A 27878-nucleotide genomic window follows, 5' to 3' on the forward strand; every position below is an offset into this window, starting at 1 on the left:
GAATCCTTCGAGAATGTAATTTCTAATTGCATGATTGAATATACGGTAAAAAAATTAAAATAATTGTTTTAAAGGTTGATCCGATCGATCATTCGACGACCAAACCTTCGACAATCAAAACCTACATTTGATTAAACATCATCTCTGATCAGTCCTCTTGCGAATACTACCCACACCAGGCAAGAAACTGAAATCTAAAAACGATTATGTCACCTCATCACATTCCATCACGAGATTTTGCGCATTAGACCACTAAATAATTTTTTTAACAAGTGACTCAAATGATTAATGTTGACTTGTACTTCCATCATCCATGTCATCACTCTTCATGTAGTCCTAGCTAAGTAACTAAGTACAAGAGTAAAGTCAAAGCTACTTTAAAATAGAGGGACCAAAACATAGTTAGCCTTGATGAAAGTTAATGATTTGACGATTTCTTTTGATTGATTGCTTTTATTGTTATTATGCTTATTATATATATGAATTATTTTAATGTTTGAGGGTTCTTGGACTATTTCTCCCATAGTTTCAGACTTTCAGTCTTTTTTTTCTCAACAGTTTGATTAATAATGGAAATATAACCCAAAATAATAAGCATGTATATCATATAGTCAGAATGCAAGTAGGATTTTTGAATAGTTCAATTTAGTAAATGGATTCCACCCTCGTTGGATGAAAATTTGGGAACTAGGAAGTTCTAACCTAATAAATATTTTTGAAAAACCCTAAGCCCAGAATAAGAAAAATAATACAAATTAGCTGTTTCATTTCTTCAATGTCCCTTGAATCGTAACCATTTGGTATGAGAATTACACACTGATATTCTTCTACTTCAAATATGTTACATACAACAGCGAATGGGGCAATATTCACCTTGTGTAATCAAACAATATAGGCAAGCAAAGAATTTAAAAGGCGAAAATTCTAGAAAAAAAAAACTCTCAGCAAGCTCTAAGAATACTCAAAACTGTTAAATTATATAATTTTAGTGTCACGATGGGGACATACAAGTCAAGGAAGATTGCTTCTTCTGCAGCTTCCCCTTCAATTGTCTGATTTTGGCCTCTACTCTTGCAGTGAAACCAATCTTGGTTTCTTGCCTGGCTTTAGAACGCTCCCTTGTCCACATGTGTTGGTCCTCAATGTCCTTCTTGTAGTACTTGATTTCTTGGATAATGTGATGATCCATGGGGTTGAAACATCTTTGGAATGATATGTGGGCAAGATAAGGAAGATTGCATGTAATTGTAACCAGAAGTGTTGCTGACCAATAAATAGGCGCGGGACCAAGGGCTTCAACCAGAAGTTGGTAGGCATTCTTGGAATACACAGGGGAAAGCATGCCGTATAACACGAGAAAGACGTACCAAGTGCTTATGCTGCCCCATACAAACAGGTGCTGAATCCATGTAAAATGGCTCATTGTCAGTGCAATCTGGCAGTTCACTGCCCAGATGATGCAGGTGAACATTGTGGTTCCCACAGCAGCCATGTCAGCGGTCTGGCCATCGACTCGGAATGCTTGGTCGTAGAAGATGGTGATGGTGAGGAAAAAAATGATGAGGGATGAATAGACTCCATTTCCCATCCATCCCAATATTCTATACCAGTCAAAGAACAAATTTTTGGGTCCTTGTTGATAAAGTGCAGGAAACTGCAAAGTGCAACAGCAAACAGTTAGTTATCAATAGGTTGAAAACTTGAAATATTCTAACATGGACGAACCACATTGAAGAAGTTCCATGAGAGAAAACCTGTAAACAAACTTCTGAAGGCACATCTTGTTCAAAAACGCCAAGTGAAATGACGGGTAATGATGTCAGAACAACATTGAACAATATCATGTACCAGTCATCATAAACCGATTGGCCAGAGAAGCCTGTGAAGGCCTCAAAATAGAAGATGGTGAGGCCAAATGCTATATTCTTGTAGAAGAAATAACAGATCTGCAACATAATAGGTCACTTTAGAAGAGAAATACAGGAATCACTTCATATTAGAAAGATATAAAATGCTCAAAATAATCCGTGCTTCTCTATCCATGCAAAGGATGCACACCACACAAGATAATGAAGTCAAGGCATCCAACTTGTGAGGATAATCAAGATGATTCTCTATCCATTACCATTTGTGCGATTCTTTTGTAACACCAGTGTCCATGGACTACCAGAAGTCGCTCCAAGAAGCGAAATTGTGCAATTGAGAAATCACTAGCCATCACTGCCTGAAAGGAAATTGCAACCTTGAATCCACAACTTGCAGAAATTTAATGATCCTAAACAGAAATAACATATATGTGCATTTCTTGACTTGCAAGTGTTCATGGGCCAATTATAGTTTTAACTGGACCATTCTAGTATTGTACTTAGAACAGCAGAAAGTTTGAAATTTATTTCCCATGACATTAATTTTATCTTTTCAATATGATCAGGATTCCGAAATAACTATATTTAGACCATAATAACTAAATGAATGAAGAAAGTAACAAAACACTAAATACGTTAAAAAAGTGTGACATTTTCCTCCTTTTATAGAAGAACTTAGTCTGCAAATAGTTATTGACAGTGTAAAGAGAATTTCACCTCCCTACTTCATTTTATCGCACTAATCAATATGGCTACCAGAAAGGCTTGACAAGGAGACAGAAGGCTAGTCCATGGTCCAGCTTGAAAAATGGAGGCCAAACATGCAAAAGCAAACATGAAAGGTTTTCCCTCTCAAACCACAGTACTTTTTAAAATATTAAAACTGTATTAAACTAAAATTTGGTTTTGTATCTGAAATAACACGTATGGCATTGGAACTTGAAACATTTTAAAATTTAAAATCAACCGGTCAATGCAGTGATAGTAGTGCGTGACATGACTACGCTGCTTAAAGAGACAGTCAAGTATGCTACTGACCTGCATACCTTCAACCCCACTGATTCCAACACCAATATCTGCTTCTTGAATCATGCCAACATCATTTGCACCATCACCTATTGCTAGAGTTGTCTTGCCAGTTCCTTCTTTCACCAACCTTGTTACCTAGAACCAATTAAAAAATTAAGACATTACAAAACAGCACACAACTTTATATCTCACAGTTGACAGTGACAGAGATTAGATAAATCTAAGCAAGTGTTGCAATGAATTATGAGCACAACTAAAGTCTTGGATCCATCTGAATTTAACTAGATCTAAGTTTTCATGCCTAAGATGCATCCATGTGAGCAGTCAGTCATGTACACATTTGACTCCAATAATCAACTCCTGATATGCAGTATAAAATAATAGAATTGAGACCACAAACTCGCAAATGAATAAGGAGAAAAGGTCTTACCAATGCCTTTTGCTTGGGAGACACACGACAGCAGATGACAGATGCACAATCAACTCCCAATCCCAAAAATTGGTGCTTCATATCATTTTCTAAAGCATATGTCAGAGTTTTTCCATCAATAATTAATGCAAAGGCAGCATGAGGATCCTTCTCCAGCTTTATCATTTGAGAAGCATTCGTGATTTGATTCAAAATGTCATCCTTGATGGCCTGGGGTGTTGAATAAAAAAACTAGGCCTAACATCAGATGCAACTCAAGTCGATAAAGTAAAGTCATCTATTCTTTCTAAAGAAAAAGGTACCTTTTTGACATCATTGGATCCTGAGTCTGAATTTGTACTTATACATATCTGCTTCATGCCCTGTCGAAGCAAACTGCAGGCAAATCTGTATAACAGAAAAAACAGTTTCGTTATACTTTATTACAGAGGCACTTTTGAGTTAGTTTAACCTTAACTATTTACGAAAGAAATGAAAGTGTCATGACTCATGAATAATTTGTGGCAGACAGACCCAATGTTGATTGCAGTTTCCATCTTATCCCCCGTCAATACCCAGATCTTGAGACCAGCTTGAGCAAGTTTATCAATACATTGGGGAACCTGATGAGAGTAAAAAGTTGAATTTGGATGAAGATTTGAAGTAGAGAAAACAGCACTATATATTGACTGTAAGGAAATGATAAAGTTTACCCCTTTCTGCAGTTTGTCTTCAACAGCAGTGGCTCCAACAAGAATCAACTCTTTTTCCATAAGCTCTGACACTCGTTCAAGCATTGAATCTCTGTCAGCCCCAACAGTTGCTTTGGCTTTCTGAAACTCATTGTTCCAAGCAGAGTACTCTTGCTCATCGAGCCTTCTATAAGCCAGAGCTAGTGTTCGCAAACCAGCTTCTCCATAATCATTTAAATGTCTGGTAGTAGGCTCCAAATACATTTTCCCATTCTTGGACAAACGATCAAATATGATACTGCATAACCAAGCAAGATAAAAATGGATGTCAAAATTTTATGAGATGTTGGAAATCTCTTTATGAGAGCATACATATGTTTTTTTGCTAGCTTGTTCTTTGGAAGAAGATGGTCATTATAACTCGAGTTTAAAGCTCACCAGCTTGAATGGAATTTCAAGCTAACAGTGAGCATCATCGGCAAAAAAACAAACTCTGTAGGCTAACCTGTCAGCTCCTTTGCACAGAAGAAAAATTTTGCCCTCCTCATCACGCACAATCACCGACATACGCTTTCTTTTACTCGTGAAATCCAGCAGATTCAAGAGTTTGTACTCCCTGTATAATTCACCCAAAAGTTCATAAACGAAGAAAGACAAAAGCAAATTTTGGAAGGTCACTAAAAACAGGTGGAAAAAAGAAAATGAAATAGATAAGCATAAGAGTTTTCACGAATGCTTACCTTTCAACAACTTGCTCTGACTCAGAAACTCTTTCTCGTACGAAAATACTTGACTGAGTCCTCTTACAAAACTCAAAGCCAAATTCTCTCACTGCTACGAGAAAGGATCCTTCATCAGGTGACTCAGCTTCATATGTAAAATTGCCCGTCTCCTCATTCACCTCAGGAATGGCAGTATGACAAACTGCTAATATGCGGAAAAACAGCAAAATTACATCGGCATTCGGCTCTCTCAACCAATTACCATTCATGAGGCGGTCATCTTCAAAACCAAATCCCTTTATGGCATATCTTTGATCTTCATCACCTTTGGAAGTAACAACAGTCTCCAGTTCAATTTCTTCAGATCTTTTGACATTTTTCAATGAAACTTGCTTTTTAGTCTTAGGCAAGGGGAAATTGGAGAGGTCTGAATCCAGGTCATCAATATCAGAAGCCATCTGCTTTGCAGCAGCAAGTTCAACTTCACTGGCACGCACACCATATGCAATACCAGCAATGGAGCACTTCAAAAAGTCCATCTGATTGCAGGTTAAAGTGCCAGTTTTATCAGAGAGTATAGTGTCTACCTGACCCAACTCTTCATTCAAATTTGAAGTCCGTGCGTCAGCTGGAGTCCCGGTTTCATCATCATACATTTGAATGTCTTGGTTAATAAAGGTTGCCTGTAAGACCTTCACAACCTCAATGGAAACATAAAGCGAGATTGGTATCAAATACCCATAAAGAATGAGTGCAGTAATCAGATGACTCATCCCAGCCACTCCAACTTTATGGGGATCATACTGGTACTCAATATTGTCAGGACGTATGTACCACCACTCTGTTGTTTGGTACTTAGTCTTGATCATAAATCCTATGGAACTAATGACGGATATCAAAATAAGGACAGTGAAGAGAGTGTATATGATATAATCCATCTTCTTTTCTACTGTACTCCTTTTTGAAGGGGATCTTGTGGCGTTCTGCATGACTTTGCTGTCATGACCGGTGAAGATGACCACCCCATAGATGTAATCAGTGTTTCTGAGCTTAGAATCTCGGAGGAGAACTTGACTAGGATCAAGAGGATAAATCTGGCGTTCATACTCAAAGTTTCCAACAAAGGTGTAAAGATTGGGGTTTGGGTCTTCACATCGTATTGTTGCAGTGAAATCCTTAAAAGACTCATCATTATCTAGAGACAAGGTAGGCTCCAGAGATCTTTTCACCTTTAGGTTGGTCTCACCATCTAAATTCATCGTCTCCACATAGCATATCCCATCCTCATAACTTGATGCCAAGAGAAGCAAATCAGCTGGGAAAAACTTGTCCTTTTCTACTTTCACCACATCTCCAACCATAATGTTCTGCCACGACCTGGGACCGAAGACACCATTGCCTTTATGGTGATAAACTTTCCGGCGGTTAACTTTGACATCCTGAAGGAACCTGCGTGAGTCTTCCAACGCTTCCTTTGCCATACTAAGCCCCACAACAAATGCCAAGGGAGCAATCATGCTCAGTGGGCTGAAAGGTGAAATTGGAGAGGCTGAGAGGCACGCAGCCAAGAGGAAGTATATGTTAGCGACCCTACGAAACTGCTCAAAGAGTGCCTTGGGGAAAAATGTAATAACATTGTACTTGGTCGTGGATATATCATTCTTGCAGTAATGTAGAGGTCTCTTTTCATGGAGATGAGGCTGGTTGCAACACACCGTCCGCGAGTACCCCGGACCTTGAAGCGGATGAGGCACATCCTCGGTGGTCGCAGGCCGAAGGCAGCCAAACGTATAAAAATTGCTCCTCCGGAGCCTCGCCCTTATCCTCCCCTTCGCCATTTAGCCGGTAATTCAGCTCAAGGTCTCAGTTATTTATCTTCAGCACACACCCATATAGAAGAAAACCCAAATCTAGAATCAAAATTGACCCTAGTCCCTGATTTGTTCTTCTAAAACCTATCAGCACATAAACATACAAATACAATTAATTTCAGCACATAAACAAATTGATCATTAGATGCATACTACTAAATCTGCATAATATTCCAAAACAGCATATAACTTGAATTCAAACAGAGGCAATCTAAATTTATAATTGAATTTTTCTGAAACATCAAAATTCACAATAAATATGAGACCAAAGAGGAAAGAAAAAAACAAAAGATACCCATTTAAATTCCAGGAATACCCTGACATCACAAACTTCAAAAAAACAATCTTTTTGTTTAATAAGGAAAGCAAATTCAAAAGAACTATATATAAAAAAAACCTGATACTTAATTAAGATGTGAAATTGGGAATAATGATCATAATGATAAGAATAAAAAAGAAAGTGAAGAAAATCCAACAGCAGCTACCGAGAGAGATCCTGTGACATGCTTGTTCCCTATGAGAAGTCGGAGAATTCAAATGAATGCATTGTGAATTGGTCACCTAAGAATGGTTTTTCGTGTTTTTTTTTTTTCATTTCTATTTTTGATTTGAAAATATAATGAGCAGATAAAAACAAAAAGGATGATGATCCAGCTAGAATGCATCAATGCGAGGGACAATTCATAACCAAACGCACCGAATTCAAAAGAATAATTAAATTCCACAAAAACAAAGCAGTTAGAAAAAAAACGGAAAGATGAGAAAGAAAACGCACCGAACGGGAGGGACCCCGTTCATGTCTGAGAATGAATCAATGTCTCAATGCGGCAGATTGCGAGCGAGCGAGCGCGCGGGAGAAGAAGAAGAAGAAGAAGAAGGAGCAGTATCACGACGTTATTGAATTCAGATCGAAATGTAGAGAGAGAAGGAAAATTGAAAGAGGAAAAATAGAAAAAAAAAATTAAAGTTTAGAGAGAGAGAGAGGAAACAGGGGTTTTAGGAGAATGAGAAATGAGAAAGAAAGAGACTCTCTCACACTCTCTCTCTTTCTCGTTCCTCAAATGCCAGCAATTTCCGGGGGTCCCAGATTTATATTTATAAATTATTTTTTTGAAAAATTTGGAAATGTCACAGTTGTTGTTGTTTTGGGACCTAACTTAATTAGTGTAATGCTTTTTTTGGGTGTGATGTGAGTTAGGAACAGAATACAAACGGAAGGTGGTGTTTGTTTTTGGAATGAAGGAATTGACCTGGCGAAAATGAAAAAGTAAAGTAATGGAACCCACGTTGTCTGACGTGGCGGACCCTGAACTGAGATCCAGGTAGGTGGTGGTGGCGTTGGCGTTGGCGAGGAAGAACGGAAATTGACAGCTTCGGTGCGAGTAATTGTTGCCACGTCGGTGAGGAGCGGTTATGGTGGCAGGAAATTAGGTGCGGGCTACGGGTGTACTATGTATGTATAACCTGGAGAGAACTAGAATCTAGAAATATAAAAACTATAATAACTATAAAGCAAACAAGATAAACCTCAACTTTTTTATACTATTTCTTTTTTCTGCAATGACGTGTGTCCTCATTTTAAATAATCCAACTCCAGATAAGTGAGATGGATGAGTAATAAAGATCCCCCTTTTCAGTTTTCAAGGCAATCCTACATTTCAAAACTTTAATTGTTTAACATCATAAATATATTTGTTACACAAGAATATAATATAAAATCATTCATGTGTCATTACCCAACCGCTTAAGCTTTTGCAATAAGTGGTTATTTAACATGGTATCAAAACCTATTCTAGATCCATTCGTTGCGAAGACTCTCGTATTTGGGCCACTTGTTGATGTTATTCCACGCTCCAGAGTCTAACCCTGAGCGTGAGGGGGTGTGTTAGAGTCCTACATTGACTAGAAATATGGTCAAACAAGTGCTTATAAAGGGTAGAGCAACGTTCAACTCTTGAGTTAGTTTTTTGGTTGAGTTAGGTCTCCCTAATTCTAATAATATTCTCGGGTGGATTTGGTGGTGGCGGTGTCATATAGTTATGGATACTGAGCCTTGGGACATTAATTAAGACTGTGGTGCGTAACGTGAGGGCTGATCTGGTTACTTTCGTTTTTCTCCTAACAGACGATAGCTCATGCTTGCAACGAGTGTCAAAATAGGTGGCTCCTGGGGTAGGTTGAGTTAAGCTCAATGTTGATGGCATTTGCAATAAAAGTATGTTCGCCATTGCTTGTGGAGGTGTGATTCGTGATCATCATGGCAAGTGGCTTAATGGCTTCTCTAGCTTTGAGGGACAAGGTGACGCTCACATGGCTGAATTACTGGGTGTGGTTAGGGGCTTAACGCTCGCGCGGAAGGATGGGCATAGGAGGGTGATCTCCGAATCAGATTACCTTAATGTGGTTGACAGCTTGGTCGGGAAGAAAACTGGGAACCTGCACTCTTGTCCAGCTCTTCTTACTGAGATTCGTTGCTTGCTGTTATATGACCCGGAGTTCAGTTTCAGTATGTGGCTAGAGAAAATAATTTCGTTGCGGATCTTTTGGCGAAGCGTGGGTTGAAGGAAAAGTGGTGCTTAACCACTTGGGCTGCTCCCCCGATTGAGATCATCTTGTTGAAGGGGTTTGGCTAGTGTTTCTGGTTTCTTTTGTTTCTTGCTTTTCTTTGTAATTTACCAACAAAAAAAAACAAACATAGATTAAAAAACTATTCCATCTGTTTTAAAATGAGTGTTGTTTTAGATTTTCATATATTTTATAAAATGATTGTTGTTTTATAAATTCAAGATTATTTGTCACATCTCTTCTTTCATATATATCTTTATTTAATATTGTATTTCTCACCTACCACCTTCAATTCTCATTAATCACAATTCTCACCAATCACTTAACTAATAATTATCATTTTCTTTCTTTATATAACTCAATTTTAAATATAAGTGTTTTAGTAAAAAAAAGTATTACTGACGGTCACAATTATCAGTAACTACATTCTTTATTTGTTGTATAAATTATCGAGGGTTTGAGCCGTTGGTAAATTACCCATGACTGAAGTTGTTGATAACTTAATTACCAACAGATTTGACAAAGTTGTCGGTAATAAATTACCCGGGAGCCCAATACTCACGGTTTTATAATTGTTAGTAGTGTATTATCGATGACTTTTATAGCTTAGTCGTCATGATTCTTGTAGTGGTATTTGTTGAAGAATTTGAAAGAATTATGGTACATTGTAAAAAAAATCACTTTAAAATAATGTTTTATACTTCTATTGTAATTATCAATTGTGTGTTGGAGGATGAAACTATGCTGCATATGTTTCGTGACTGTCCTTGTGTTCGTCCCTTGTGGCTCCATTTGGTTTTGTCGTCGCGTGTGCAGGAGTTCTTGGCTATAGACCTGAAGCAGTGGATTCTCATAAATCTTGACAACAGCTTCCTTTCTCCAATCGGATAGAGTGGTGCTTCGGATTTTGGTCTCCTTCTCTGGACGCTGTGGAAAGCTCGAGCTAGCTCGATTTTTCAAGGGACTAACTCTTCGCTCCATCAGATTCTCACGACTGTCATGCGTTTGCAACTGGATTACCATCATTGTCGAGCAGCAATGTCAGCGTCTGCTCCTGAGAGACGACGCTACGAGCAGGTGCAGATTGGGTGGTCTTCCCCTCCTAAATCGTGTGGATCATGGCTACATGCGTGTTATTTTGGAGAGTGATTCCATAGTTGCGGTGTATCTGAACAACAACGGTTGCCCTCCTTTGCACCCGTATGCTTCGTTGGTGAACCAAATCCGGGCTTGGTTTAGTCGGAGTTGGGTGGTGAAGTGTATTCATATCCGTCGTGAGGCGAACCAAGTCGTTGACTCCCTTGCTAGCATGGCTCATGAGCTCCCCCCTTGGGTTACATTTGTTAGAGGGCTCTCCTCTTCGCTGTTCAAGCCTGTTGTTGTTTGATGCTGCTGGAAGGTCTTTTTCGTGTTCTGTTCTTATTTAGCTTTCTATTTGGGTGCTAGCCTTCCTTTGTAACCAAAGAAAAAAAATAGTTCTACCGAAAAAGTATATTCTATCAAAATATCTTTCTTAAAATACACTATACGAGATACATTCCCCGAATCCCTTTGTAGATCTGCCTCTGCCCTTATATGTTGTTTTGAGTAGCTTATGCGGATATGTGAATTTTAATTATAAACGAGTTTGGTAGAAGATTCAAACATGCGCACAAGATCTATAAGGAATGTGGACTGTTTATGAGTATTTGTTAAGCTTGATCAAATTTTAAAAATTATTTTAAATTAAAAAGTGTATTTGAATCACGTGGTTTATATAAGAATGAAGAAACTTTATCATAAAAATAAGTTTGTCATGAAATTAAGTATAAATATTATATCTTTCAAAAAAAAATATAAAGATTATTTTTTGGTGCATCGGAAAGATAAATTGCACCCGTCAGAAATTGATTCCTGGACCTCCCCTACCCAACCCATATGTCCCAACTCCTACCACTTGAGTTATCCTACAGGGACAGAGTATAAAAATTATATCTCAATGAACAAGTACGTTTTTTTATTATCAATTATACGTTTTTAGAATTTTTTTTAAATTGGTAAAAATAAATATTAATGTTTAAAATTGTCTTATTTCAAATGTGATCTTCAAGGATGCAATTGATTTAGCGAACGTGCTAAAGCAATGGACTAAAGTTTATAGATAAAGAAAACTATGTGCTTTGCTTAATTTTTGTTAACTTCATTTGAAGTATCTATTTATTATGTTTGGGATCCAATTATTTAATCATGAATCATTGGTGCTGCTCCCAACATGCTTATCACCAGATTAAGTGCGGGAGCACCACTTGTTCAACTTTTCTACGCGTATAATAAAAGCTGTTGTTGAACAATGAACATACATGTTCCGAAAAATATTTTGCACACATACAAATTGATTTTAATATAAAGTCATATAGGTTATTTTTTTTGATTGTGAAGTCATATAGGTTATTAGTACAAATAAAAAATTGATTGCTTATAAAAGGGGTTTTTAAATAATTATGACTGATAATATTGTAATAGGTAACCGTGTAACAACATATATAGTAGCATTGTTTAGGGTGTGAGAAAAAAGAATCACACACTCTCCACCTCAACTTTATAGAGAAAAATTGGAATAAAATATAGAAGTAGGAAATATGATGAGTTATGACATATATGTGATAAGAAAAAAAAGTAAAAATGAGATGATGACATATGACATATTTGCTGAATGAACGCATCTCATTTGAATGTTATATCTAAATTTTATTGTTAATTATTTTGTTCTGCTTAATTTTGTGGATGAAGATGTTGTTCAGTTGTTAATTGAAGCTTAACTTGTTACAATATGAAACTTAGTTTCATTCTAATTGAAACATAACCTTCTATTGTGAGAAAAGAGTTTAACAGTCAAACATGGTTAAAAAAATACATAAATGTATTAAAAAATTGATTCATGGGGCTCTTTGAACTAACTTTCAATATTAGCCTCTGAATTTGATCAAGGAGTAAATTGCCAGAAGTGCTTATTGTTGAATTTCACAATCGTTTTGTTAATTGAAAACAATTGTGCTCAAGGGGATTTCAAAATTAAATGCAGCTTAATGTTTCCTATTCAAATAGACATCCAATGCACTAGATATTTCCCTACTTGTTGCTTATATTCTTCTTCCCAGTAATACAAGATTCAAGGGGTGAATAGATTCATGTATTTAAATAATATGCTTTGTAATATCTGCTTTGCAGTATGCTAAATACAACTATTAATCTTGAAGGATCTCTTACTGTAGGCCTGTAGCTGATATTTGTCATTTAACATTAGTGTTTCATCGTTTAACACTATTTGATTCTTTGATTTCTAAGTTGTTTGCTAAATGTGACATCATGCAAATGCTTATTACTTGATAGTTTCTTAGTTATAATGTAGCTAAGTCCTATTTCAATGCCTGCATCACTTAGTGTCAATTCCATATTTGTATTTATAGGTTAAAGATCCAATGGTGATAACTGAAGAAACTACACATGTTCCTTCCAGGAAGAGACAGAATCTTCACCTAGAAGTACCCTCAAGAAGACCAGTAGAGTGTTCTCAAGACTTTGTTGCAATGAAAATTCCATTGACACCAAGTCCCACTCCTACCCCTACTCCAAATAGAGTAAAATTCCTTGTGACTTCTGGCTCTGTTGATGCTCCAACAAATATTTCACCTGGGGACTCAGCATCAAAAGGAATATCATCCATAGGCAGCCTCTCAGAGGCCAGGAGATATTGAAAATGCTACTACACCAACTCCAGAAGTTTCCTCCTTCGGCCTTCGACAAAAGCCTTCAATCTCAAGATACACACTGAAGAATAGTTGCAAGAATTATGAGTTGAAAGAATTGTTTGCGTCGGTTCATTTAACAGCAAGGTTTTGATTAAAAGAATAGTTGAAAGAACAAGCTGAATATATAAGATACGTACTGAAGTATAAATTGTCCTTTTCCCATCAGTGGCATGGATAAGGTTTATGAGTCACTTTCTATGAAGAGATTAGAGTCCATCCATTAGTTAGGAGAAGCAGCACATCACTCCACATCTATCCAAATGTTAACTATCAAAGAAAAGAGTTCTTCTGAAATTTCAGGCTGAAGCACTTAAAACCTTAAACATAGGATCCATTTTGAATTTACACTTTCAAAACTATAAATACACTATTTTTGAACATGGGAAGCAATACTTCTACAATGAACATAGGGTTTAGAACATGTAATTTCTAGTATATATAACAAAGGATGAAGCATGAAAGACACACCACACAATATACTTTACTTAACATAAAATTTTGAAACAACAACTGCAAGAGAACTAAGCCCACACTGTGGAAAATCAAGCACACCTTTCATGTCAATACTAACAGGATATTATCCTTGACATCCTGTGCTCATTAACCGCAGTGAATAACAGCTCAATCAATATGCAACATATCTGCTCAACAACATCTGACAAAGAAATGCCAGAAAACATGTTGTCAGATGGAGTTAAGAGTTAATTTTAGATAAAGTAGGAGTTAAATGCTATTCTTACCTTCAGGGGCTAACTGTATCTTACTCTCAGTTTTTTTATAATTGATTGAGTTCTACTAAAACAAAAGTGAGTAAGTTTTTGTAATGAGAGTCATGTAAGATCTATAATAAAACATGTTGAAGATTGAAAGATATTATGGTATTTTTAGCTTGTTGGTAACTTTTCCAAAAGGAAAATAGTGAAATAGGAGTTGGTATCATACCGGTTATGCAGTCATAGGAACATCGACATTCAACTACACTTTCCATCTATTTTTTTCCTGCATTAATTAACCTTAAAATTGCCCGACGTCAAGATTCTAACTCCAATTTGAATTTCAATGATTCGTCCACTTCACATCCCATCTCCAATGCTTGGTATAATCCCCACTCCACTTCACTAAATCTTTGTGCCAAGTCTAACACCAATCCAAACTTCAACTTCAACTCCAACTCCATCTTTTTTTTTGACGGAAGAAAGAGACTGAATTTAAATAAAAACGACAAAATGTCGGATCGAATACAAGAGTTAAAACACATTGGAATACAACCAACCCAGATCACATCATCATGAGACCCCGAGTATTTGGCCAAGCTATGAGCCACTTTATTTGCCTCCCTATAGACATGAGTAAAAGAAATTGAAGTAAAAGATGGGATCATTCTTCTAATATCCCGTACCAGTGTATCCAAGTAAGAATTATGGAGCACTTGCCTGTTGATAGCACGAATAACACCCTCAGCATCAGATTCTACACAGACTGCATCATATCCATGCTCCATAGCCAGCTGCAATCCTCGCTTGATACCCATAGCCTCAGCAAGACCAACCCCCAATTCAAAATTGCAATTCAAAGATGCAGCCAAGAGAGCCTCGCCTTCCTCATTACGAACGACTGCCTCGTTCCTCCATCTATCTTGTACCCATGCTGCGTCCACATTCACTTTAACCATCCCCAACGAAGGGGCCTCCAAATTCGAGCAGCAGCAGTAGCTTGTTTAGCAGTATTAGGAGCAACCTGTGGGTTCTGATTTGCTAATGCACGCATAGCCTGAAATTCCCGAAGCTCATCAAGAGCCGCTGTGGCAGTCCTCCTCTCATCCATCTTCTGCCCTTCAAAACACCACTTATTCCTGGCCCCCCATAGAGCATAAGCCAAAGCACTCACCTGTTCAGCATATTCCACTGGCGCGTCAAGAATAACAGCCCTAAACCAAGAGACAAAATCTTGCCTTGCTCCACCATCCCAAGAAATCCCAAGAGGTGATCCGAACCAGAACCTTTTGCTCCAAAAACACTCCATGAACACATGATCTACACTCTCTTCAACTCCATCACATCGTGGGCACCAAAGAGGGCACGATACACCCCGATTCCAAAGTCTGTGCCTCGTTGGGACAGAATTCTGGAGGATTCGCAATATGAAATGTGCTTGGCGAGGCATAATGCTGAGCCTCCACACTCTTTGCCACAGATTGGAGCTGGACGGAATTGAGGCACCAGGGGAATCCAAACGCTCCCACTCCCAAACCAGACCATCATCCCCACAAATATCCAGAAGAGGGATCTGCAAAATCTGCTCGGCCTCGAAAGGGTGAAAAGTTTTCCTCACCAACGCACTATTCCAAGTAACTGTGTCCCTGTTGATCAGCTGATACACATGAGAGATATCACAAGATGCAGGCTTTCGAGACCAAACTTTGTGCCCAGACTGAACTCGAAGCCAAGGGTCACCCCAAACCCGAATGTGTAGGCCATCTCCAACTCTCGAGAAGCTTCCCTTTTTAATAACCCAGCTAGCCTGCTGTATGCTTCTCGAAGTGAAACTAGACAACAACTCCATCTTTGACTCCCGCAAGAACATGCCAAACTCTAACCATGAGACGCGTAGTGGGTGGACTCCACACTCTTCGATACTGATCAGCTCATGAGGTTCGCCAGTATTAGTTGTAACAAAAAATTCGAAGCAAACAAGTGAAACAACTTGTTTATTATAGTGGAGAACGCTGCGAGAATGGAATGGATCATACCACACCAAAACATGATCGGAGTCCAATCCACAAACGAGATGTGCAGGCCAAGTAGACGCTTTTCCCACATTTGTACCGTCTCCCAAACAGCATTGACAATGGAGTTTACCATCAAAATCTAGCAACATCCTCAAGGATGGACCAGGCTTAAGAACCACAGAGTAAACCAGGCCTAGCAAGTCAGAACGTGAGTTTGGAAGTTCAATGGTAATGGAGGACTGTTTGGTTCGATATGCAAAATGCCCCGGGACTCTCTTTCCTGGTAAACAGATTTTAACACTGCTATAATTTTGGTGGGCATTATAATTCAGATGCTCCCCCCATCTTACAAATAAATTACGCAATGCAGCAATCTTCATATCAAACAAGTGTCTTCCATAATGGAGAGGCGTGAAAGTTCATTCAGTTCCGTTCCATTCCTAAACGAAGTGTATTTCTCCTCTGCTTCCATCTGGATTATTGAAAAATCCTTTGAAAGGGATACCGTTGTCAATGAGCTACATTTGCTGGCGGAAAGCTCTTTGATGAATGGTGGAAGCCCATGTATGAACTGAAGCATCCTACAATGATTTAAGGATAGAATCTTCAGGTTTGGAAGATAGCTGATGCTTACAGGAAAACTCTTAATATTGCTTCTGTTGAGGCTCAATTCATGTAATGATGATAAGAGTATGATGTTGGTGGGGAGTCCAAACAAATTGTAACAATCCCTCAAATATAGGAACTCTAAGTTTCGCAAGACGGGACACAGGGCACCTAGCTTCTCTTCGTCAACCTCTACGCAGTGAGAAATCCTTAGCTCCTCAAGAGATGTCAGGCACGATAACTCATCTGGAAGATTATACAGCCCTTCTAGATTGAGCCACACAAGCTTGCTTAGACCACCGATTGATGAGTGCAAGCTTTGGTTTCCTGTCTTGCTTAAATCCAAACATTCAATGAAATCAGATGACAATGCGAACTCCTCGAGGCCTGTGCAGCCATGGACACTGATATTTAATAGTGATTTTGAAGGCGACTCACTTTAAAGACTCTTGAGTTTTTCACACCTGTCCAGAATCAAAGTTTCAAGTGTTCTGAGAGACAAAACAGAGGGATGAACATCAGGCAAGCTTTCACAACCGGAGAGATTCACATGTTTAAGCTTTGACGCCTTAGACAAATCCGGAAGCTTTAGCAACTGTTTACATTCACAGAGGTCAATAGTCTCTAAATTCACAAGGTCCTGTAACAGTTGAAAAGGAGGCAACATCATAATGGGAAATCTTCATATTTTATTTATGCTGAAATTGTAAGCATAGATTTTTATAAATCTTTACCTGTACCCCCTGCCAAAGCTCTTTTACATGGCTGTGTGGCATGCGAATCTCAACAAGATGCTCAGCACAAAAATTTGGTGGAAGAGAACATAAAGGGAATCCATCCCACTCAAAATACCTCAATTCATCAGAAAATTCCTCAAGAATTGTACAATGGTACACAGTACGTAATTTCTTACCCTCAGGGACGTATAACCGAAGAAATCTTAAATTAGGCATCTTGTTGAATGTGTCAGCACTCAATTTCAGATCCACTACTTGAGACAAGTCTAACATTATTCCTTCAACTGTATCAGTCCCCTGACAAAACAAGAAGTAAACAACATCAAGTTAACTGCAATTTCTATCATGAGCGTTGTCTGATAATCAGTTAGTCAATCTTTTCCTTACCCTGTTATTTTTAAGTACATCATAAACTTCATTATCCCTCAATCGGCTGCGTCTTCCAGGTTTTTTCGAACATTCTTTACGAACTATATCCAAACCCATCTCTTGCAGCAAATCATGCATTTGTATGTTGTTGTTATATGAAATAGTTATCAGAGCTTTATCTACTAGGACATCTATTCCACTAGATGCAAAAAAATCACAAGCATCAAGTATCCCAACAGCCACATGTTTATCTTCATTTCTGAAAAAGAATGCAATGTCGAGAAATATTTCCTTTGTTGGATCGTCTAATCCATCATAGCTAACTTTTAAGACATTCAAAATTTTTTCATTGGGATACTTCTCAAGTTTTCTCAATGTATTTTCCCAAAATTCATGACTTCTGGAATACAGATGTGAGCCCAAAACTTTTAAAGCTAATGGAATGCCTTTTGCATAATGGACTGCTCTATCTGAGAGATCTTTGTATCCTTCCTGGGGATGACTTTCTTTGAAGGCATTCAAGCAAAAAAGCTCTAGAGATTCTTCATCATTCCTTTTGTTTACCTCGTATATCATATCAACTCTTCCAATAAGGTATTTTCTATCTCTTGTTGTTACAATGAGGGTAATATTTTCTCCCAGATCACCCTGTTCTCCACACAAATATTCTAATTGCTCAAAACTATCTACGTCATCAAGTACAATGAGAACCTGTTTACTACTGAGCCTCCTCATAATGGATGTGGATCCTACAACATCATACGCAGGAATTTCTTCTTTTAGTAGCTTATAGAAAAGCTTTTCACGTAAAGATGTTAGTCCAATCCTTTTCGATTCTTCTCTTATATTTGCCAAGAAGCAAACACTGTCATACTGGGAAAAGAGTTTGGCAAACATAACTTTAGCAATGGTGGTCTTACCTATCCCACCCATACCCCAAATTCCAATTATTGGAAAGCTTTCGAGTAATAACTCAAGTTCTTTAGAGGCTTCATCAATTCCAACAATGCCTTTCAGTTCATTAGGGTTCAGGAAGTAAAGCTTTTGCGAAACATCATTGACAATATTGTGGATGGCTTGAGAGTCGTCCCTTACATATGAAAGAATAAACAGAAAATGAGGACATATTCTATGACGCTTGAATACACTAACTGAAGCAATCCCTCAAACATTTAAAAGAAATATATGTCAATCATTGATAAAATTTCATCTAAAGATATCATTACAGGCAGCAATGATAACATTTGATTTTACTACATTCCATTGATTGTTGGAGGAGCCAATTAGCCAAAAGCTAGACCTAAGCAGAACTTCACATCACATATAAGGGTTGTATATTGTGTTCAACAACCAATTGTGGCCGCAAGTTCAAGGGTTTTGGAACTCCCGTAGCAGCATCGCGATCACAATTGCGACCCGGCAATACAGTCGCAATGTCAACCGCTGTCATGAAGCAATTATTCCAAAAACTTAAGTTATTGGATAAAGGATAAATGAATGATAATATTTCTAACATACTCCCTCATGCAAGAGCCCATCTGGGGTTGAAGTCTCAACAATGGACAGACTCACCTACCATGTGCTGAAATTCAACTTTTTTATTAGAAGAATTTGGGACGGCAAGAATCTAACCCTAGATCACTTAGTCATATAGGCTCTAATAACATGTCAAAATGCTTTGCCAACCGCCACCACCGTAACCCCAATGTAAAACCCAATTCACCCCGGAAAAAAAATTATTATCTTTCATCTAACTCCTTCTAAAATTGTGTGGTACTTCAAAGTTCAAACTTACAAAATTACTAACCTGAGGGTTCGACTTCGAGAGTCCCATCCAGAAATATTGGCAGCTTCTCTAAGAGCAATTCTCCACCTACGCAGTTTCAGTTTGTCTTGGTCGGAATGATTGTCAGTGAGGTCTTGCTCATGGTTTGCAAATGCTACCTCGTAACTCCCTGTCTGGTTCCGCACACATGATGGATCAATTTCATAGAACACAGGTATCACAACCTGACTCTGATGTTTCCGGCATTCCATTATCTTGACCAGTTCTTCCAGGCACCACCTTGAGGAAGCATAGTTTTGAGAGAAAACAACAATGGAAATGTGTGAGTCCTGGATTGCTTGGGAAAGTGATGGCCAAACATCATCACCTTTTTGAAGCTTGTAATCTATGAATGTTCGGATACTGTTGTCACCGAGAGCAGAAAGGAGATGGCTAGTGAAATTGGTTCGGGTGTCTTCACCTCGAAAGCTGATGAATACATCATGCTTTTTGGAAGAAGAAGAAGAAGAAGAAGACATGCTAGCTCAATGTTCCAGTTAGCCACTGAGAATTGCTGAGTTCAAAGAAAAATTGAAACAAGACAGTCTTAGTCTCTTAGAGCAACTCCAACGCTGATTTCTTAACCCAGCTGGAGTTGCTAAGATACGGTTTCTTATTTTTTTCAGCATTGGAGCTTGCTCAGTTGGCAGGTTCAGTTTCTTAGCTACAGTGCATGGTTGCTTCTGCAAGCAACTATGCTTTTTGGTTTCTTAAGTTAAAAAATGATATTTTCTCTCACCGAAACCCAACTGATTTCAGTGGGAAAACAACATAATGGAAAACAGAAGGCAAGAAGATGAAATTGAACATGAACATAATTTTTTTGCAATAAATTTACATGAACAGAACCTCAAATTTACAGACCAGAGGTTAAAATTTACATGAAAAAAAAAAACAAAACAAAAATCATAATCCAAATCTTGACTCAGAAGCTCTGATCTGCAAAGGGAGATGAGAGAGTTTCAATAGAAGGGTCATGAACAAACGAAAATCAACAAAACAAAGAGAAAACAACACGAACTCACCTCAGATCACTTTGCATATGAGGAAAGGAAGCTTCTTTGCGAGATTGAAGGCCTTGATACGATGAAACAAGGCCGATGGTTGCCGGATCGTGGCCGGAGGGTGGCGGGTTGGGGGCGTTAGGCCTGGAGCATGGCTGTTTGGCGGCGGATTGTGGCGGAGCCTGACTTTTTGAGGTGGATCGTGACTCTTCTTCTTCCTGCGAGCGTGAGTGAGACCGAGAGAGGAGATCGCGAACAGGAACAGGAGAGGAGAAAGAGAGAGCGAGTGGGTGAGAGAGATAGAGAGGAGGGACAAAGGTGGAGATGGCGGTGGTGGGTGTTTGTTGCCGGTGGAGGTCGTTTGGAGGGGCTTGAGGAAGAAGAAGGTGAAGGAGAGAGCTTGAGGGTTAGGAGGAAGAAGGGTGAGGGTGAGGAGCGGCTAGGGTTCTGAAGATCGGAGAAAAGAAAATGTATTTATAGTGGGTGACCGGCTGAGCCGGTCATCCCACCGTTATGGACCGGTCCAGACCGGTTTAGACCGGCTGGAGCCGGTTTTCTGCCCGTTTGGGCTTTTTTTTTAAATTTTTTTGAATTGACCGGTTTGACCGGTTTTCTTACCCTTTTTTTCAATTCTCAGCATATTTACCTTATATATAGTATTAGCAATAACAAGAACAACAACAAGTATCGCATTCATTGGCCCAAACCACTATTTAACCTTCAATTCCCAGCTTCTTTACCTTATACACTAGCATTTGAAACACTAGCATTTACTCCCACAATTTCTCTCTTGTCCAAAAATTCTCAAATTTCTCAAAATGTCTAATCCTTATGAGCAATACTATCCACTGCTCGACAATGAAACACCTCCTACAAGTGAAGGTTTGCAACCTTCGCCTATGTTTCCGCCACAAAACCAATCTCCGCAGATGATTCACCCGCAAAGCCAACCTATGATGGTGTTCCAACAACAAAACCAACATTCGCAGATGATTCGCCCGCAAAGCCAACCTATGCCGATGTTCCAACAACAAAACCCACATCCGCAAATGTATCAACCACAAAGCCAACATCCGCAGATGTGTCACCCTCAAAACCAACCTCCTCACACCGGTGGTAATGTTCAAAATCCTTCGTATCAAATGTTTCCACAATCGTTCTACCATCAAAACCAACCTCAGGGTCAAATGGGACCATATCCACCACAAATGTCTTATCCAAACAATCCACAATATTGCATGTATCCACCACAATACCAAGCACCTCCTACTGGTAGCAGCAGTAGTTCAAAAGTCTCAAGTACACAATGTGAGGCTATGCCCGATGAGCCTGAATTTTCTACTCAACGGGGTCTAGATGATATTGATCTTGAAGAATCCGGAAAGAAACGCACCAAATGGAGTGGTAAAGATAATATACTTCTTCTTCAATCATGGCTCAACGTTTCTACCGATCGGGTCGTGGGAAATGAGCAAAAGTCATATTTGTTTTGGAATAAGATTCGAGCCCAATATGAGGAGTACCGCGACGATGCCTCTCCTTCAAGGACATGGTTATCCCTGAAATCTCATTTTAATAAATTGAATGCTGATCTTCAAAAATTTGTCGGTTGCCACACTAAAGCCGTCAATCATTGGAAAAGTGGACACTCAGATAAGGACATCATGGCTACGGCGCATCAATTATATCATGTAGATACGGGTAAAGATTTCAAACATGAGAATGAATGGCGGTTGGTGAAGGATGAACCAAAGTGGAAGGGAACATTTATGACAACCAGTTCAACGAGGCAGAAGAAGTCAGGAGATGGGGTGTATGCAACATCGTCTGACCAAAGTGCATCAATCGAGGGCGACGAATATGAGGCCACACAACCAGCAACCCGCCCGTTGGGAAAAAAGAACCAGAAAAGGAAAGCCAAAGTAGGAGACACAGCTTCAAGTGATCTCGATTATGTTCCTAACTCCGAGATGATAGCCATCGGGAAAGCTAAACTGGGATTCCTGGCGAGTTTTGAGAAGCTCAAGACCGAAGAACTGGAGGTGAGAAAGGAAAAAAACAAACTTCATAAGGCGCGGTTATTGAAGGAATACAAAGATATCCTTATGGAGGACACATCTGAAATGAACGAGGTGCAGTTAGCAACGCATCAGCGCCTAGTTGAATTCGCCATGAAAGAACTAGGAATGTCTTAATTCTTGTTGTTGTCTTTCTTAGCGTGTGCCAATGTTGTGATTTTAGCATTTCTACTTATTGATTCTGCATTAGTGTTGTAATTTTAGCATTTATACTTATGTGTATTGCATCAGTGTTGTAATTTTAGCATTTCTACTTATGTATTCTGCATTAATGTTGTAATTTCAGTATTCGAATTTTTCTTAATGTGTACTGCGTTTCTACTTATGTGTTCTATATAGTCGTTGGGGAATATAGCCGTTGGGGAATATAGCCGTTGTGGAATATAGCCGTTGGAGAATATAGCCGTTGTGGAATATAGTCGTTGGAGAATATAGCCGTTGTGGAATATAGCCGTTGGAGAATATAGCCGTTGTTGTTTCTCTTATTTATACATGTCATATTTCATTCATCTCAACATTCAAGAGTTGTTTTGTCCTCTCATATTGTCTTCCTCCTATCCAATTACACTGATAGTTTCTCATTGTGTCATAGAATGGATCCAAACAATATGGCCGACTTGGACATTTACGACGTTGTCATTGACGAACTTATCAATGACACGACTATAGAAGATATGATGCAGGAGGAGATGGAGTTTTATCAACGACGTGCCAACACCGTTAGGCCCAAGCGAACAAGAAAGGTGATAGAGAGAGATCGTGAAGCTGGGAACGAGCGGTTGTGGAATGACTACTTCTCCGAAAATCCTGTGTACACGGAAGAGCTTTTCCGACGAAGGTTTCGAATGCGAAAGCATGTGTTCCTTAGAATTGTAGGGGCCCTTGGGTCTCATGACCCGTACTTTTTAATGTCTGTCGATGCAGTTGGAAGACAAGGCCTGTCACCATTACAAAAGTGCACCGCCGCTATTCGTATGTTGGCGTACGGATCACCTGCTGATAGTGTTGACGAGTACGTTCGAATTGGTGAAAGTACTGCAATTGAGTGCTTAAAGAATTTTGTGGAAGGTGTGTGTGCAGTATTTGGTGAAACATACTTGAGGCGCCCGAACCAGGAAGACATTACCCGCTTACTTCAATGGGGCGAGTCTCGTGGATTTCCAGGTATGTTGGGTTCTATTGATTGTATGCATTGGGAATGGAAGAATTGTCCAGTTGCGTGGAAAGGTCAATTCACCCGAGGTGATCATGGAAAGCCCACAATCATGCTTGAAGCAGTGGCATCACAAGACTTGTGGATTTGGCATGCATTTTTTGGCATTGCAGGTTCTAACAATGACATTAATGTGCTAAATCAATCTCCGGTTTTTAATGAGGTTTTGAGTGGAAATGCTCCCATGGTGAACTTTAGCGTGAATGGAACAATGTATAACATGGGATACTATCTAGCAGACGGTATCTATCCCCCGTGGGCTACATTTGTGAAGACCATCCCAATGCCGCAAGGAGAAAAAAGGCAAAAATTTGCGAAAAGACAATAAGGAGCAAGAAAGGACGTTGAACGTGCATTCGGCGTTCTCCAATCTCGGTTTGCAATAGTTCGTGGTCCATCACGCTTTTGGCATCCGAATGAGATGAAGTCAATAATGTATGCTTGCATCATATTGCACAACATGATTGTTGAAGATGAGCGCAACACGTACCGAGGTAATTTTGTTTATGATCAGGTCAATAATGACATATTGGATGCTGAAGTAGCAAGTGGTCCTATTCCCGCTTTTAGAAATATCTTGGAAAGAAGAGCACATCAAATTGATAGGTCAATTCATCACCAACTTCAAGCAGACTTGGTGGAGCATATTTGGCAGCTTCCTGAAAACGAGAATAATGAAAATTAACCTTCAAGTGTTATTATGTATTTCATTTCAAATGTATTGTTGCTTATTTTTCATTGTCATGTATTTTCTTTCGTCTTTATTTCTATCATTCAATAAAATTGTTTTTGCTATAAAAAACATAATGTACTTTTTTATTTTTGTTTAAAGTTAACATGCCGATATTTAAATTTAATTGTTTTAAATATTAAGTAAAATTAAATTTAAATTAAATTCGTATTAATTCTAATTAAATTATTTTTAAGTTGAAGTATTGATTTAGTATTAAATGTTAAATCTAAATTGAGTGAAAATAAATATTATTAATTTATGTTGTATGGTGGGACCCTTCAAATAGTAATTTAAGAAACCATGGGTTGGAGCAAAATCTGCTTCAGTTTCTTAGGAGTTTCTTAAGTCTGATGTGGCAGTACGGGCCCACAGGAATAGTGCTGAATAGTGTTGAATAGTGTGTTAAGAAACCAGATAAGAATTTTGGGGTTGGAGTTGCTCTTAGACCATTGTTTCATAAGGCTATGTTTCATTAGTTAAGCCTTTGACATTGACTTTCACTATCTCAACCCAATTAACAAGTTGCAGCGAGGTGCCACGTTATTTCCTTTACGATATCTTGAGTTCACATAGTGTTCGACAATAACCATATGTTCACACAAGCTAATTTGCTCAACTCGATTTCAGCCCGAATTTAGAATTTTTTTTTTATATCCTAACTAGCGTTTTTATTTATAGTGTTGCACGGCGAATATGGATCTCATTATTTAGGCACGTATTAATGAAAAAAATGAGCATTCAACCAAACAAAATCAATCACAATGAGTATCATACAACTTGCAATATTTGACAAAAACTTCATATATATTTAATCTAAGTATTTTTAAAATTATGAAAATATACTTAAATTAGATGAAATTTTTTCCTTATACCAACATTTAATGCATTACAATTTAACAATTAAAAATGTAAGGAAAATTAATAACTATTTTTCAAAAACTCAAAAGGCTACATAAGGGTTTATACCTATAAGGAATGATGTATCAACATCCTTATACATTATATCACAAAGTGGAACGAAAGAGTACGGAGTTAAGTTGATAGCTTTGTTAGGAACCAATCGTACAGATGTATGAATATCAAAGTTGATTTTGAATGGATACGAGGTTGGACGAAAATCACGACCGCTTTCACCAACACCAAAGAATGAAATCTGATATACGCGCCCTTCTGTTAGCAAAGACTTAAATCGATAGATCAAAGTCTTCCTAACTCTAGCATGAATCTTACAGCTCTGAAATTTAAAAAGTAAATAAACTAAGTGATTTATGAATGCATTCCAAAAATTACATTAAAACCAAGTGATTAAAAAAAAGTGCTATACCTTGTCATCCATAAGAATCATGCCCATTCAAAATGGTAGCTTTGAGCCATATAAGCTCGGACTTAGCCATAAACGATTGACTTTCGCAACAGTTGTCCAGGTCTCTTTGGAGGCATCGATTTTGGTGAGATCGTCGATTCTTGAAGCCATCAGAAGAAAGCTTAGTTTCAAATATATCAAGTTCTGAAAAATGGATGGAATGATGAAGGAGATATATAACATAAGGGGTATATATAGTTGAGATTAGGGTTAATTCTGACTAAAGGTGAAAAGAATATTCCATTCTCAAATAGAATATGTATTTTTAATTCAAAAACAGTTTTATTTGGCACGGGTGAAAATCAAAGTATATTAATTAGTACAGGTACATAGTTCGTACAATTTGGTACATACAACCTTATGATTTTGGTACATACAACCTTATGATTTTGGTAAAATATCAATTAGTACAGGTACATAGTTCGTACAGGTAATTAAATTGCACCTTTCAGGATTTTGATCGTGTTAGACATTTTCTTTCCTAACTTATATGTCTCTCAGCTCTTACCACCTAAGCTATCACGTTAGAAGATAAAGTAAAAATCATAATTATTAATAGTGATTATCTACTTTAAAAAGCCAATAAAATAACTCTACTAATAATTGTGATGCTTACTTTACTCTCACACTAAGATTTCGTTTAGTAGAGAAGAGAGAGATAAAGAAGAGAAAAGTTGAGTAGAGAGAAATTAGAGATTTCGTTCAAAACAAAATAGAGAAAGGGAGGGTCTGAGGCCACATCATATTGACCCACCCCATTGGTCGCCATCCCTTTTGGCGCGCTTCTCATCCATCATCGCACATTTGTTGACCTTGAGGTGTATTGTGATCTTCATTTAACTTTCATCACAATTTGTACAAAATTTAGGTTGGGGGCATTTTCCTCCTCTTCTTCTACCTCAAAGCTCTGATCTTTCTACTTCTTATGGTTTATTTTCTTGGTGGAGCTGAAGTTGGGGGTGGTTGAACCAGGGTGAGTTGGGGTTGGGGTGGTAGCAAGGTGTTGGGGGTGAATTGATCTGGGTGGGGCTAGGGTTAGGGGTGACTCGATCTGGCTCTCTTGATGGGTAATGGGAGAAGAAGAAGAAGATGATGGTGGTGGATCTCTTGGCTGTGACGAAGAGGAAAATTGTAGAGAGAGAAAGGGAGGGAGAGAGATAATGTGTGAGTGTGATTGAATTTTTTTTTGAATTTGATCCATCATTAAAACACGTGGCGAGTCACGTCATCGTTGTCGTACACTATGGCAAAGTCGATGGAGACAAAACTTTGGGAGTGATAAAATCCAACTATTTCCTAAAATGGATGAACAGTTTTCAAACTTTAAGCCAACAAGAGACGAAAATCAAACTTCGCTCGTTTTACCCTAGGAAAAAATCATAGTTAACCCTTAATGTTATACTCTATATATCCCTAATTATAAGCCTCTTTAGATATATACTTGATGTCTATTTATATAAGAACTCTTACTAGATTCTATAAATATTTATTATTCTTTTTCAAGTATACTCATCGTATTTACTATACTTTTATTCCAAAGTTTTAGTTACCACTAATAATTAATGCTTTTACACACTACTCAATTCATTAAATGAGAAAGAGAAGAGCCCATGGAAGCCATTGCTTGAAATGGAGTAGCCTCTAACTCTAGCAAAGATCCTGGCTGTTGTGTCTAATTGAATTTTCCCCAAAATTACTTATTTGCAAATTCGCACTCTCTTTGTTTCAATATAAGTGTCCACTTAGAGAAGATGCACATATATTATTAAATGCAATCAATTTTGTTAACGTTTTACAACATATTACTTGTTTCCCTATTTTACCCTTTACATTGTACTTTTATCTCTCCTCATTTATTCTTCTCATAGGAACATTATATGTAAAAGCATCAATTAATGCTTCATTGAAATTCTAAGTGAATAGTTATTGTGAAACAAATTTTTTCCCTATAAATGGACAATTATTATGAAACGGAGGGAGTACTTATTATATAAGAATTAGTAGAGTTGAGACATTTTGGTAAGTTTTCAGCGTTGTGACGCTTAAATATTGGAAACAACTCAATGCTTAGGTGCTATTTTTTTTTTTACGTTCAACTGCAATTTCATTAATCTACATTAGACGTTAAAACAGAATCAACTTTGACAGATAGGCCTCAATCCACACCTAACGAAGATAACTAAGCGATCAGGTGCTACTTAATACCTAAATATCCTCAAATTTCCATGCTTTACCGTCTTTCTGAGACACTACTTGATGTTCAAGCTTTCATTTGCTCCAA

General features: G+C 38.1%; 2 protein-coding genes across 4 annotated transcripts; both read right to left on the reverse strand.

Annotated features, from left to right (window-relative positions):
- Positions 1–746: 746 nt before the first annotated feature.
- LOC130746523 (probable phospholipid-transporting ATPase 4) lies at positions 747–7604 on the reverse strand. Of its 3 annotated transcripts, none has more exons than XM_057599167.1 (11): positions 7364–7604; positions 4736–6672; positions 4501–4611; positions 4017–4293; positions 3838–3926; positions 3627–3711; positions 3325–3534; positions 2904–3029; positions 2126–2224; positions 1755–1946; positions 747–1654 (listed from the first exon to the last, which is right to left on the reverse strand). In XM_057599167.1, the coding sequence occupies exons 2-11, from the start codon at positions 6553–6555 to the stop codon at positions 992–994; spliced, it is 3672 nt and encodes a 1223-aa protein (XP_057455150.1). In that variant the 5' UTR covers positions 6556–6672; positions 7364–7604; the 3' UTR covers positions 747–991. The 3 variants fall into 3 exon arrangements, with proteins under 3 accessions (XP_057455150.1, XP_057455148.1, XP_057455149.1); XM_057599165.1 differs by having other exon boundaries at positions 3325–3555; XM_057599166.1 differs by lacking the exon at positions 7364–7604 and adding an exon at positions 7074–7197 and having other exon boundaries at positions 3325–3555.
- Positions 7605–16045: 8441 nt separating this feature from the next.
- On the reverse strand, positions 16046–19685 carry LOC130744860 (disease resistance protein RPV1-like). The gene is made up of 5 exons (XM_057597021.1): positions 19189–19685; positions 17400–18471; positions 17010–17309; positions 16740–16915; positions 16046–16610 (listed from the first exon to the last, which is right to left on the reverse strand). The coding sequence occupies exons 1-5, from the start codon at positions 19683–19685 to the stop codon at positions 16046–16048; spliced, it is 2610 nt and encodes an 869-aa protein (XP_057453004.1).
- Between the last annotated feature and the right edge of the window lie 8193 nt (positions 19686–27878).

The sequence above is a fragment of the Lotus japonicus genome, chromosome 3, assembly GCF_012489685.1.
Source record: "Lotus japonicus ecotype B-129 chromosome 3, LjGifu_v1.2".
In the NCBI taxonomy this organism is placed as follows: Eukaryota; Viridiplantae; Streptophyta; class Magnoliopsida; order Fabales; family Fabaceae; genus Lotus; species Lotus japonicus.

Coding starts and splice junctions, on each gene's coding strand:
- LOC130746523 (XM_057599165.1), bottom strand. CDS start 6,555: ATGGCGAAGGGGAGGATAAGGGCGAGGCTCCGGAGGAGCAATTTTTAT. Junction 4,612..4,735: donor TCAGAGCAAGTTGTTGAAAG/GTAAGCATTCGT, acceptor TGAATTATACAG/GGAGTACAAACTCTTGAATC. Junction 1,947..2,125: donor ACAAAAGAATCGCACAAATG/GTAATGGATAGA, acceptor ATTATGTTGCAG/ATCTGTTATTTCTTCTACAA.
- LOC130744860 (XM_057597021.1), bottom strand. CDS start 19,685: ATGTCTTCTTCTTCTTCTTCTTCTTCCAAAAAGCATGATGTATTCATC. Junction 18,472..19,188: donor TCTCGAAGTCGAACCCTCAG/GTTAGTAATTTT, acceptor TTCATATGTAAG/GGACGACTCTCAAGCCATCC. Junction 16,916..17,009: donor AGCTTTGGCAGGGGGTACAG/GTAAAGATTTAT, acceptor CAACTGTTACAG/GACCTTGTGAATTTAGAGAC.